Raw genomic sequence first — 14,906 nt, forward strand, 5'->3', positions numbered from 1 at the left:
AGGTGGCGACTTGTCCAGGGTGTACCCTGCCTTCCGCCCGATTGTAGCTGAGATAGGCGCCAGCGCCCCCCGCGACCCCAAAAGGGAATAAGCGGTAGAAAATGGATGGATGGCAATTGCTTCCTGTAACCATCAATGAGTTTCTTACACCTTGCTACTGGAATTTTGGACCACTCTTCTTTTGCAAACTGCTTCAGGTCTCTCAGATTTGAAGGGTTCCTCCTCCCAACTGCTGTTTTTAGATCTCTTCACGGATGTTCTATAGGATTTAGATCTGGACTCATTGATGGCCACTTCAAAATTCTCCAGCGCTTTGTCCGAAGCCATTTTTGTGTGCTTTTTGAAGTATGTTTTGGGTGGTTGTCTTGCTGGAAGACCCATGACCTCTGACAGAGACCAATTTTTCTGACACTGGGCTCTACATTATGCCCCAACATTTTTTGGTAGTCCTCAGATCTCATGATGCCATGCACAAAGTCAAGGCATCCGGTACCAGAAGCCGCAAAGCAACCCCAAAACATCAGTAAACCTCCACCATGTTTGACTGTACGGATGGTGTTCTTTTCTTTGAAGGCCTCATTTTGTTTTCTCTAAACAGTGTGATGATGTGCTTTATCAAAAAGCTCCACTTTAGGCTCATCTGTCCACAGGACATTCTCCCAGAAGGATTTTGGTTTTCTCAAGTAAGTTTTTGCAAACTCCAATCTTGCTTTTTTTATGTCTCAGTGTCAGCAACTGGGTCCTCCTGGGTCTCCTACTATAGCATCCCTTTTCATTGAGATGGGAACGGATAGAGCGAACTGACCCTGTTGTAACCTGTGTCTGCAGGTCAGCTTGAATTTTTTTGGAAGTGGATCGAGGTTCTTTATCCACAATTCTAACAATCCTTCGTTGCAGTCTTTCATCAATTTTTCTCTTTCGTCCAAGGAGGTTAGCTACAGTGCCATGGGCTTTAAACTTGTTGATCACATTGCCCACAGTAGACACAGGAACATTTAGGTCTCTGGTTATGGACTTGTAGCCTTGAGATTGTCCATGCTTTTCCACAATTTTGGTTCTCAAATCTTCTGAGAGTTATTTGCTCTTCTATCCTTTCTCCATGCTCTGTGTGGTACACACGACACAAAGGTTGAGTCTACTTTTCTTCGAGGCAAACTGAAATGAAATTTTCTTATTTATACGGGGATAGCAGGTCCATTCTATGTGTCATACTTGATCATTTTGCGATATTGCCATATTTTTGCTGAAAGGATTTAGTAGAGAACATTGACGATAAAGTTCGCAACTTTTGGTCGCTAATAAAAAAGCCTTGCCTTTAAGGAAATAGCAGACGATGTGCGCGTGACGTCACCGGTGTGAGGGCTCCTCACACTGTTTATAATCATAGCCTCCACCAGCAAGAGCTATTCGGACCAAGAAAGCGACAATTTCCCCATTAATTTGAGCAATAATGAAAGATTCGTGGATGAGGAAAGTTAGAGAGGCACTAAACAAAAACGATAGCTCCGGGCGGCGGCAGTGGTAGCGTTTCAGATGTAATTAGACAAATTTACTAGGATAATTCTGGAAAATCCCTTATCTGCTTATAGTGTTAATAGTATTTTAGTGAGATTAGATGAGTAAAGTCATACCTGAAAGTCGGATGGCTGCGGTGGACGCCAGTGTCTCAGAGAGAAGCCGATGAGGAGCCAAGATCACAGCTGCCTTTTTGACAGCTACAGGAGAAGGTCCCATAATCCACTGAAGTCTCCGGTAAGAGCTGACAATTTTCCCACCCTAAAACTTTTGTATTGACGTAGAATAACATGGTAAAGCTTTACCTCCGGGAATTTTAAACAAGGAATCACCGTGTGTTTGTGTGGCTAAAGGCTAAAGCTTCCCAACTCCAGCTTTCTACTTTGACTTCTCCATTATTAATTGAACAAATTGCAAAAGATTCAGCAACAAAGATGTCCAGAATACTGTTTATTGCGCGATGAAAAAAGATGACTTTTAGCCGCAAATGGTGCTACGCTAATATTTCCTGACAGTCCGTGACGTCACGCGGACGCGTCATCATTCCGCGACGTCTTAAACAACAAACTCCGCGGGAAATTTAAAATTGCAATTTAGTAAACTAAACCGGCTGTATTGCATTGTGTTGCGATGTTAATATTTCATCATTGATATATACATTATCAGGTTGGTAGTAGTGGGTTTCAATAGGCCTGTAAGCCACTGTGACACCATTGTTCTTTTTATTTTTATTTTTATAAATGACAATGTCAATGAAGGATTTTTAATCACTGCTATGCTGAAATTGTAACTAATATTGATACTGTTGTTGATAATATAAATTTTTGTTTCACTACTTTTGGTTTCTGTGTCGTGTTTGTGTCTCCTCAATTGCTCTGTTTATTGCAGTTCTGAGTGTTGCTGGGTCAGGTTTGGTGTTGGAATTGAATTGCATTGTTAAGGTATTGCTGTGTATTGTTGGATTGATAAAAAGAAATAAAAAAAATAATGAAAAAATAAAATCGATTTTTGAAAAATAAGAATCGATTCTGAATCGCACAACGTGAGAATCGCGATTCAAATTCGAATCTATTTTTTCCCACACCACTGATATATATATATATATATATATATATATATATATATATATATATATATATATATATATATATATATATATATATATATATATATATATATATATATACACACATATACTGTCAGTGTGTATATTGTTTTTTTTTAGTTATACAACTGTAAGCTTTTTCTACTCACATATACACGTTGGAAGTCAGTTGCTCAGGGTTGACAGGGTTTTTAATAATATTCTTTCTTTTCAACATATACGTTTCGACTTTTCAGTCTCTCGGGTCCGTTCTCTTCACTTGCACCAGGCCGCTCACTGTTAAAGACAACAGATGATTAGTTTAACACGTACCACCTACGCCAACTAATCATCTGGCAGCTGTGTCTCTTAATCAGCACGTGCCACGCCCCCGTCTGATGGCGTGCTGTTTCTACCAGCCCAGACGGGGTCGCTGACCTTTACTCCAACAGTGTGCTGATCACAATCCTCTTCCACAACAACATATTACTCTAAATAGAAATACAGTACCGCTGTTTAATTTTATTTTGGAAACTCAGATGCCAGTTTTTTCATTAACCGTGGATTTTACAGTAAAAGAATAACAACTCTAAACAGTCAGGGCCATTTTTACTAACCCAGTTAGTCAAGATGGGTATTAACAGGACAGAAAATAAACTGTTTAAATAGCTCAGAATTCCATAATGTAAATAGAAAAATATTATTTCTACAAAAAAATAAATAACTTTGCCGTGCAAATAATACAAAATGTATCAAACTCAGATAAAAAATTTTTTGGGGAAACGGGCACTTATTAATTCTTAGTTGTAGACTGTCACACACGTATGGTTGTGGTCAGCGCCAAGTAAGTGACTTTACTTAATTGTGTGGCTATGATCTTCCTCACTTCGGCATACATTTTTGGCAGCATTTCTCGTTCTGGCTCTTCCAGAACAGTTTTGATCTAGGCTTACATGGTAAACAACTCAAATTAATGTTTTATTCAGACGCATACATTTGTCCAAATGCGGCCAAGTCGACGCTTTGTGGGTTTCCTGGCCGTTGTGTATATCTCTAAAAGCAAAGTCTAAGGAAGACAATCCCTCTGCCATCTTCCACTAGTTTTATTTATATACGTCCTACTCAGTGGTCAAGTGGTTAGAGTGTCCGCTCTGAGATTGGTAGGTTGGGAGTTCAAACCCTGGCCTAGTCATACCAAAGACTATGAAAAAATGGTACCCATTGCCTCCCTGCTTGGCACTCAGCATCAAGGGTTATGTATTGGGGATTAAATCATCCCGGGCGCGGCACCGCTGCTGCCCACTTCCCAGGGGGTGATCAAGGGGATGGGTCAAATGCAGAGGACAAATTTCACCACACCTAGTGTGTGTGTGACAATCATTATTACTTTAACTTTAATTTAAATCGCCCGCTTGAAAATTCCCTTTTCTCTTCTACGACTCTTTAGTCGTCATTTGGGATGTCTGTTGTGATTTCCCTGCCTGGTTCGATGACCCACCCTATCTTGCCTCTGAATGGCCTGTCCTAATTTCAACCAATTGTGACTTATCGTAGTAAACAACCAACCAATCATGGATGTTCTTACACGTGCAAGCACGTCTTGGAAGGAGGAAGGGGAACGGTTTAGAAGCCCATGGAGTTTTGAGAGAGAGTGAGATGCGGGGGAGAACAAGGAACAGAACATTGGTCATTTTAACGTGAAATAAATTATATCGATATTATGATATTTTCTTATTCATATCTTGTTTGAAAATATATTGATGAATCTTACAAACTCGGTAGATCGCCCAGCGCTACTACATTATATATATATATATATATATATATATATATATATATATATATATATATATATATATATATATATATATATATATATATACTGTATATATATATTTATATATGTAAATATATATACTTGCAGTGTGTATATTGTACATATTACATATTGTTATAAAGGTGTTTGTTCCTACATTTTATACATATAGATATGTATATATACATATACATATATATATATATATATATATATATATATATATATATATATATATATATATTTGCAGTGTGTAAGGAAAAAAAAGTATGTTCTTGTCTTTCATAATGATTGTGAACGATAAGCAAAATAAAAAGTGCACTGCCCCTTTAACTATGAGCAAGTACCGTATTTCCTTGAATTGCCGCCGGGGCGCTAAATAATTTAAAACCTCTTCTCACTCCTGCGCTTACCAAAGGCATGCGGTAAAAGTAAGCATGCGCTAATTATTTTAAAACATCTTCTCACTCCGGCACCTACCAAAGGTATGCAGTAAAAATTTGAGTGTGGTGTAAGCTTGGACCTTATATCCTACTGAATAACTCTTAATCTTCTTCCCTTTATGCGATTTCAAATTACCGGTATTGAAATCAGCCTCCTCTATTTTGAAAATGACGGTAATACTAAGCATGCGCAAATAATTTTGGGAAGCGAGTTTGACCCGGCAGTAATTCAAGGCAGGCGCATACTATATGCCCTGCGACAATTCAAGGAAATACAGTAAATTAGTAATTAAAAAAAAAAAAAACTTAATGGATTTCCCCACATGCGTCAGCAGCTAAATAAGGAGCCTTTGTAACCCATTTGGAAATGCTTCTATTATTTTTTATATGGAAAATAATATATTGTGATGGCTTTCCTGGAAGTCTGCAATATACAGTATATTTATTGCCTGATAGATTTGAGGCCATATCGCCCATCCCTATTGTAGAACCTTAAATAAGGTCAACCTAATCTTAGACACTCCTATGCTTATTGTCACCCTATTTGATCTTTGCTTCAAAAAATGCCAATTGAACCTGACCCTAAGTTATCTACGTGTACCTCTAACCTGTAGACCCCGTCAATGAGGAGGTGTTGAGCAAGGACAGGAAGATGATCACCAACCAACAGCTGGAAAAGTACAATGAAGTGGCAGTGGACGCGCTCGGCGGCAGCAAACGTCTTGACAGTTCGCGGGTTAAGCTGATGTCCGCAAAACGCCAGGCGGCGTTAGAGACAATTGGCCAGACGAGCGACGGACTACACATGCCTGAAAGCACCGTAGATGTGGTAGGTTGGATTCAAGTCACGTTCATTCAAAGGTCATATCTGATAGACACTGTTCAACATAAGAGCCAGTGCAAGACCCGTATGGAAACTAAACATGTCTATCTGACCTAGTCCTGTTGGTGGAAGTATTGAGCTTTACAAGTATGTTTTTAAAACCAGGAGCGAGCGATGCCATCTGCTCCATTTGGTAGCTCACCTCTTGACGTGACCCTAGTGCCATCTGACTAACAGCGAAAATGGCGACAGCATGGATTTCCATCAAACGAGTCGTGTCAGCTCTCTGACTGACTTTGTTTTTGTCCCCATTTGACCTCTTCCGACCAAAGACAGTAAGCGCCTGATTAGCTTATGTCTTATAAGAGGGTGGTCTAAGGCAGTGGTCTAAGGCAGTGGTCCCCAACCTTGATAGCTTGTCCCGCGGCCCGGCGGGGGGGATTATTTATTGTCATGAAAAAGGGAGGTTTTATGGGTTGGTGCACTAATTGTAGGTGTGTCTTGTGTTTTTTATGTTGATTTAATGAAAAAAAAAAATATATATATATATTTAAAAAAATAAAATTAATAAAAAATGATTCGGTGGTTGGGGACCACTGGTCTAAGGTGTATTCGGACTGAATTTGTCCCCATAATTTGCTGTAAATGGGTAGGGGCTAACAATTGTCAACAAATAATCATGTCTTTGCGGTACGCGGGCGTACAGAAAGTAGCCAATCAAGGAAGCTTAAAAGAGAAAATGAATCGCAGCTATTTTCCTTAGACCGTACTTATCCCGAGCTCACCCATTAAATGGGTTGTACTTGTATAGCGCTTTTCTACCTTCAAGGTACTCAAAGCGCTTTGACACTACTTCCACATTTACCCATTCACACACACATTCACACACTGATGGAGGGAGCTGCCATGCAAGGTGCCAACCAGCAACCATCAGGAGCAAGGGTGAAGTGTCTTGCTCAGGACACAACGGACGTGACGAGGTTGGTTCTAGGTGGGATTTGAACCAGTGACCCTCGGGTTGCGCACGGCCACTCTCCCACTGCGCCACGCCGTCCATTAGAGGATAAAATTTGTGTTCATGCCTTCTTCATGACTTTTTAGTTTGGGATTTTTTTTTTAAGAAATAGGCCCAAGATCACTATCATTTCCTCCTCTCTGATGTCCCGTTCTATGATGACTGTTTTTCCGCTCGTTGCTACGTTCCAACGATGCTGCTAGCGGTGGGTGATACTGTACGTTTTGGTATAGATCAGATAACAGGTTGATACAAGGTACTGACACTTTTTGACTTGGAACGTCATGTTCGTTGAATAATTTTGTGAATTTGCCTCAAGTTAGTTTACTATGACACGGATGCCCAAAGTGAGGCCTGCAGGCCAAATCTGGCCCACCGAGTCATTTTGTTAGGTCCGCCAAAGGATGGGTTTCCATTTCGTACATAGTGACAATGCCAATTGTTCAGGCTAATCCAATTATTGATGGTTGACTAGTTAGCGTCTGTCCAGAGCCGGCCCTCCCTACGCAGATCACGCACTCTGCGTTGGGCCCCGCCATTCACATGGGTCCTATTTTGCATGAACAGACATGCAAAATGTCAATCAATGAATGCTAAGGTGCTTCCGATGAAATTGTACCTCTATCTTAACCAAGCACCCTCGTGTTCGTTCTGTCCCTGATAAGAAATATAGTCTTCTTCCACATCATCACTGTCCTATTAGCGCAAGGCAAACAATGCCCTAGGTTTGCAAATCTATCTTATAAATGTTTTATTTTTGCACAAAAAATATAATCATTCAACAATGTATTGCCCATCAAATATTTTTAGTCCAAAACATGCATCAATTCAAATTCAAGTTTGAATGAAATATTATCAAGAGTTTTACACCAATAAAAAATAAAGTCTAAACATTTTTTCAATTATGGCCCTAATTTAACCCTTCATACAAATAATCCATCTTATTACCACTAATTAAAATAACTTACTTTGTTTACATTTTGTTTTTAAAAATTGCTGATTGGCCTGCGTCCCATTTGCATTATTTCACTTTGGCCTTCGGAGGGAAAATATTTGGGCACCCCTAGACTATGGGAACACAGGAATAATATGTTCTGCAAATAAAAATATTTTAATTACTAAATCCAACAATTTAAACCTATGTAATACTATACAAATGACCCTTTTATTGTTATACCACGCAGAAAGTCACGATTGCAAAATAACAAACGTAACCACCATATTTTCCAAACTATAGATCCCACCAGGTTATAAGACACACCCAGTAATTGTTAGAAAATATTCAGGCTACAAGCCAATATGTACGTAGTGAAATGAGATATTTTCACAGAAAGATTTGTAAATGTTTATTTATGCAATTATAAGTTAATAATACTGACAGGCACTCGTAAACATGTTAGCATATTAGCTAATGCTAACGACGCTAGTTTAATTAGTTAATCGGGGACGGCTTGGCGAAGTCGGTAGAGTGGATGTGCCAGCAATCTGGGGTTACTGGTTCAATCCCCACCTTCTACCATCCTAGTCACCTCCGTTGTGTCCTTGGGTAAGACACTTCACCCTTGCTCCTGATGGGTCCTGGTGAGCGCTTTGCATGGCAGCTCCCGCCGTTCAGTGTCTGAATGTGTGTGTGAATGGGCGAATGTGGAAATACTGTCAAAGCGCTTTGGGCTCCTTAAGAAGGGGTAAAAAAGCGCTATACAAGTACAACCCATTTTACCCATTTTTACCATAATTACATGACGATGGCACGTTCAAAAATATACATGAGAACACTTCTACAGACATCCCACATGGGACAGTTTAGAAATGTAGAATTGTTTTTGTTATAATTAGGGCTGGGCGATATATCGCGGGCTTGTCTCTGTGCGATATACAAAATGACTATATCGTGATATTCGAGTATACGTTCTCACGCAGTTGCTTTTGCTGCGGGCATTACATTACAGGCTCTTCCCACTCCTTCTGTCATTTTCTCACAGACAGCAAGCGCGCAAACTTACACACGTCACATACTGTCACGTCATACGTAACAAACGTATACGCCCTCATGGAGCAGAGAGGTAGCAGACTGGGTAATGTTAGCTGTGATGCTAGAAAAGCGGTGCGAGTGGTAATATGAGAGAAAGAAGGTGGTGCGAATGAAGGAAAAATTAATTCCCAAGAAAAACAGCAGGGGGTCCATCCTCTGGCGGTGGTCCGGCTTCAAGCGGCAGTATGTCGAATAGACAACTTGAATTTGTCAAGTGTGGGGCACAAGCGTTGCTACCAAAAGTAGCATTACTGTTAATATGTCGCATCGTTTGAAAAGTCACCTGCTAATAACTTTAATAAATACAGTTTTGGTCAATTGACTTAGTTGTGATTTCCTTCTCTGCATAAAGTTTAAAATGAGCATATATTAATGCGGTATGAACAAGAATGTTTTCATGTAGACACATAGAATCATCATACTGCTGTGATTATATGCATCAAGTGTTAATTCAACGCTGAGGCAAAATACCGAGATATATATCATGTCCTAAAAATATTGTGATATTAAAAAAAGGCCATATCGCCCAGCCCTAGTTATATCGTAAAATCACAAACGTTGCTTGGATGATGAATGATGAATCCATTCAAGTAGAACGCTATGGACTACTACTAGACGGAACGGTTCAAGGCACAAAACAGAAGGAAATCCTGTAGACTTTTAACTCGCAGCACCTAGAGTGAGCAAATTTTTTCAGAAAGATGGCGCCATAGCACAAAGAATAACGCACATTTACAGTGTCTTGTAGCCTGTATGTTACTTTAGTAAAGCACTGTACAAGTACTAAGTAAACAGTGAATGATATAACTGGGCTAGATCAGAAGAAACTAAATTCAGCTCTAGGAATTGAGAGTAATGAAGACTGAACACAGGATTTAAGTTTAAATGGTACCAAATTATATAAAGAATAATAGGAAAAATAAACAATAACAAACAGACATGTAAATTCAAATGGCTATTCACATTTTTAACAAAGTCACAGAACTTTCAATAGTTACAATGTGATACAGTATTTGATTCAGTCCCTGTTTCTACCAAGGATGGTATAAGCGCAACACGAGTTCAGAGTTCATTAAACGGCCCCGCAGAGTCCATGTTGTGGTGGCAGTGTCTGGAGGGATTTTAGTAAAGGAACGGAGGAAAAGTGAATGTTAAAGAGGACCGAAATGAACATGTTGCGTTTTGGTAAACAAAGGGAAAAACAGAGGGGCTGTTGAGGAGCCTCCTACCCGCCCGGGGCTCGGTTGGGTGGATTCGGTTCAGTTGGTTCAGTTCCAGGCATAAAGCTTCAGACTTTAGTTCAGGCTGTAGCTCGCCATCCAACCTGGCCAATTCCGCAGATAAATTAAACACTCTGGCATACTGCAGCAACGTCGCCCAACGTGTCCCTCTCGCTCTTACTGGGAGCAGCCCACTACCGGGTTTTATGCTTCCTGCGTTAGGTCACGTGACTGCGTGACTTAATGACGCACGCAAGGACAGCTTAAACAACGAAAATAAATTGAAAGGATATTTAATGGGGTTTTGTCAGAATATTTAGATAGAAAGAATATTTAAATAGAAAGATATTTAAATAGAAGGATATTTAATTAGAAAGGATATTTAATGGGGTTTTGTAACCCGGGTTACATCCTACCCCTTTAGATCATGCAACTCCTGATGCATGCTGACCGTCGCGAATGTCCGATTTCAAAAGATGGTTTGCTGCATAGGTAGTGAATGCTTCGCCATAGGCATCGACTAAACCCTGAAATAGTGTCTGAACAACGGAAATGAGAGGATTACCTAATGCCGCATATTGAAGGCGATTAGGAGGTTGACGCTGACGACTAGGACGCCTGATCACAGGCGTGTTTTCAACGACACGATCAGGCGAGTTCGTTCAGGTGGTGATTCTGCTGGACTGAGCAACGGCTCGGTTTGGCAGGGTGATGCCTCTGCTTGATCAAGGAGCTCTGGTTCATCCACAGATGGGTCTTCATCAAATAGACCGGTTGGTGGTGTTTCGACAGGCTCAGGTGGGTTTTCACCAGGCTCGGGTTCCTCTTCTTTCACAAGTAAAGAAGCTTCAGATTTGGCAGAGGACGCTTCCTCGGCAGGAAAGTGCATGGTTTCTGAGACAGGATCGACAGGAATGACTGAAGGCACAGGTGAGGAATACACAGCCCTGGGCAGCGGCTGAGTGCAGTGTTCAGCGGGGGTTCGACAGCGTGCGAACTTTGAAACTGAAAAGTGGTTGGCGGAATCAGAACTTCAGGTAGATTCCATTCCTCTTCCTCCAGGTCTTCAGATTGATCAATATTTATTGGCTTCCGGCTCCGGGTTACAGGACGACGTGGTAGTGTAACTGGTAATAGATCTTGACCACCGCTGGCTGGCAGAAAGGAGCATGAAAGGAGTAGATCTCTGTGGAGCGTACGATTGGGTCAATCTGCCCTGTTCTCAGGCCGAACTGTGTACACTGGCAGGTCCCCAGCATTCTTCACACCGATGTAAACATCGTGCTCCCATTTGTCTTCAATCTTGTGCTTTCCAAGCAGCTTGACATTTCGCACAAGAACTCTATGTCCTTCCTCCAAACTTGACGGAGTGACTCGCAGATCAAAACTAATTTTATTCCTTCCGCCAGATTTAGCAGCATTCTTCGAAGCCATTTTGAAACTCTCTTCAAGTCTGGACCGCAGGTTCTCGACATATTGGGAATGAGAGGTGGCTTGTCTTCCCCGCACAGGTAAGCCAAAGGCCAGATCTACCGGTAGTCGCGGTGAACGGCCAAACATCAGTTCGTACGCCGTAAAACCGGTGACATCGTTTCTTGTGCAGTTGTAAGCGTGCACTAACGGCATTAAGTGTTCCTTCCATTTCGCTTTCCTCTTGTTCTCAAGGGTCCCAAGCATGATGAGTAGGGTCCGGTTGAACCTCTTGACTGGGTTTTCCCGAGGATGGTAAGGGGTTGTCCTGGTCTTTACGATCCCAGCGAGTTGGCACAGTTCTTTAATCAATTTAGACTCGAAGTCGGGTCCTTGATCCGTGTGGAGATGTTCAGGTATTCCGTGGCATACGATGAAGTTCTCCCATAGACACTTTGCCACTGTCTTCGCCTTTTGGTTTGAGGTGGGTATGGCTATTGCAAACTTTGTGAAGTGGTCGGTGAAAACCAGAATGTCTTTAATATTGCTTTGATCATGTTCAAGTGACAAGTAGTCCATGCAGAGCAACTCCAACGGACGACTCGTTTTGATGTTAATGAGTGGTGCAGATCTTTCAGGAAGTACCTTGCATCTCACACAACGATTGCAAGTCTTGATCTTGTTCTCCACGTCAGCTGCCATACAAGGCCAGAAAAAACGAGTGCGTACGAGGTCCAAAGTCCGCTCGATGCCCAGATGACCCATGTCATCATGCAAACTGGTCAGGACTACAGACTTCAACTCCTCCGGTAAAACCAGCTGGAAAGAGACTTGATTTTGGTCATGCCCCCTCCGGTACAAGATGTCCTCTTGTATTTCGAGACGATTCAGCTCCCTTAGCAACAGCGCAAGGTCCGGGAGTTTGCTCCTTGCTGTTGGGGGATCCTTTTCCCCAGTGTCCATCTGGTGAATGACCTCTCTGATAACTGGGTCAGCCCGTTGCTTTTCCTTGAGGTCCAGATGTGACAGAGCGGGAACAATTGGTAGGCCATGATGGTCTTCACTGGCGTACCAGTCAGGGACTGCGTTGGCTGACGGACTCAGAGACTCGACCAGGGTAATCTGACTTTCTTTGGAACTGCTGGGCTGACTGGTGACATAACAGCGGTGGCAGATGGCAGATACAATGTCTGGGTCAAGTTATTCCACTTCATTCTGTTCAACAACATGTTTTTCCATGAATTTGTTAATCAGGTCCCAGTCCTTCTGCACTGACAGGTCAGCAGCCTGGTTGTGAGAGCGGTGTGATAGAGCGTCGGCGTCGAGGTTCTGCTTCCCGGCTCGATACTGCAGCTTGAAAGTGTAGGTGGACAGGGCAGAAAGCCATCTATGACTGGCGGCATCCAACTTTGCCGATGTTAACAGGTGAGTGAGCGGGTTGTTGTCAGTCAATACCACAAAGTGTGCTCCGTACAGGTAGTCATGAAACCTCTCGCACACTCTCCACTTCAGCGCAAAGAATTCTAACTTGTGTGCCAGATACCTCGATTTGCTCGCTGACAGGCCCCGGCTGGCGTGAGCAATTACTCTCAGCTGGCCTTCTTGGTCTTGGTAAAAAGCCGCTCCAAGCCCTGTGGTGCTGGGGTCAGTATGCAATATGTATGGTTGTTTGTGGTCGGCAAAGCCAAGGACCGGGGAACTGGTCAACTTCTCAATGAGTGTTTCAAAAGCTTGCTGGCAGGTAGGCGTCCATTGCTCTCCGAAGAGCTGTTTCGTGTCCTGAAACTTTGCTGGACTTGATCTCTTCCGGGACTTGGAGGTAGGTGTAGAGCCCCGCGTCAAATCATTGAGAGTTTTGGCGATGACGGAATACCCTTTTATGAACCTCCGGTAATATCCAGCAAATCCTAGGAACGACTTGAGCTCCTTCAAAGTTCTTGGAATTGGCCATGTTTTTAAAGCAAGGATTTTGTCCGGATCGGCCTTGACTCCCTTTTCCGAAACTATATGTCCTAAGTACTTGACAGACTTCTGGAAAAATTTACATTTCTTGGGAGAGAGTTTCAGACCATATTCTTTTAAACGATGTAATACCCGCAGCAGCCTCCGCTCATGTTCTTCTAGTGAATCTGAAAACACAAAGAGATCATCGAGGAAAACCAGAACTTCCTTTAAATGGAGATCCCCATGCTTTTCTCCATTAACTACTGAAATGTGGATGGAGCGTTTGTTACCCCTAGAGGCATTCGGTTGAACTCCCAAAATCCGATGGGTGTCACAAAAGCTGTCTTAGCTTTGTCTTCTTCATTATTTGGATTTGGTAGTATCCAGATTTTAAATCGAGAACGCTGAACCCTTTTGAATCGGTCAAAGCGGAAAGAGACTCCGCCAGATTTGTCAGGGGGTAGGCGTCTTTAACCGTTTGAAGGTTCAGCTTCCTGTAATCGATGCACAAGCGTATATCCCCGTTCTTCTTACGGACCACGACGATTGGTGACGAAAATGGCGACTCTGATTTACAAATGACACCAGCCTCCAGCAGGTCTCTGAAATGTTGTCGGACGGCCTCGATGTCATGAGGGTGAATGGGTCTGGCTCTGTGTTTGAACGGAGTTTCGTCATCCAGCTTTATGTGATGTTTCACCTAGTTCGTGCGTCCAAAGTCCAGTTCACTGAGTGCGAAGACGTCCGGGATCTAATGGAGTTTCTCCGTGATTCTTGCCTTCAAGTCCGTTGGAATAGGTGATTCTCCAAAATTGAGCTTCAAATTGATGTGAGGACTTTCAGATGGTAAACAGCTTGTTGACACGTTGTGCGACAAGATCTTTGGTGACAAGGCGATGGTGGAGAGATGGGATGGTCACATCCTGGTCCGACTCATTACTCAGGATGACCGGAATCTTCTTGTGGGATTGGCTTGGGAGCATAATCAAATCATTTTTGACACACAGCCCACCTGGCAGTGGTGAGGCGGGATGCTCCACAAGCGTCCACTGACCGGGAGACAGCATGCTGGTGGGTATAGAGCCTTCGACGACGGTGGTGCGCCCAGCAGGATTGAGGACCGGTGACTTACTGGCTAACCTCACAACTTCGTCACAGCCTTGTTGTTGTTGCTGGTGGCGTGTTTGCAGTAGTTGCAGCACTGCTCTGTAGCCATTTGCTGTCGGCTGGAAGTTGAATTCACTCCCCAAATGCTGGTTGTATAACGGCTCCAGTGTATTCATGCCGATTAACACCTGGGACTGATGAGCTTCGATGTCAGGAACAACTAGTGCTAGCGTTGAGACGTCAAAATTAGCTCCCAGAAACTCTCTTGGAAAGGTGACCACCATCTCCACATATCCGAGATACGGAACAGCCTGTCCCGCAGCTCCTTCAACTTGCAGCAAGTCACGCAGAGGTTTCACTGGCTGGTCCGCAAAATGCTGGTGGTAGAACGACACTGGGATCGTAGTTACTTCCCGTGTCCAACAAGCAGTTGAATTCTTCGCCAGCAATTTTGATGTTTGCTTTACAGTGGGATCCGACCAAGCCTTTAGGTAACT

General features: G+C 42.6%; 1 protein-coding gene across 8 annotated transcripts in view; it reads left to right on the forward strand.

Annotated features, from left to right (window-relative positions):
- The window catches only part of casd1 (CAS1 domain containing 1), a 126,568-nt gene that overhangs the window by 20,309 nt on the left and 91,353 nt on the right, over positions 1 to 14,906 (forward strand). For 7 of the 8 annotated variants that reach the window (XM_061882374.1, XM_061882375.1, XM_061882378.1 and 4 more), the window contains one exon: positions 5,473 to 5,687. The exons of the other annotated variant lie outside the window; for it this stretch is intronic. In XM_061882374.1, the coding sequence (XP_061738358.1) occupies positions 5,473 to 5,687 (215 nt within the window). The remainder of the gene's footprint in view (positions 1 to 5,472; positions 5,688 to 14,906) is intronic. 8 annotated transcript variants of the gene reach the window in all.

The sequence above is a fragment of the Nerophis ophidion genome, linkage group LG21 (assembly GCF_033978795.1).
Source record: "Nerophis ophidion isolate RoL-2023_Sa linkage group LG21, RoL_Noph_v1.0, whole genome shotgun sequence".
Taxonomy (NCBI): domain Eukaryota; kingdom Metazoa; phylum Chordata; class Actinopteri; order Syngnathiformes; family Syngnathidae; genus Nerophis; species Nerophis ophidion.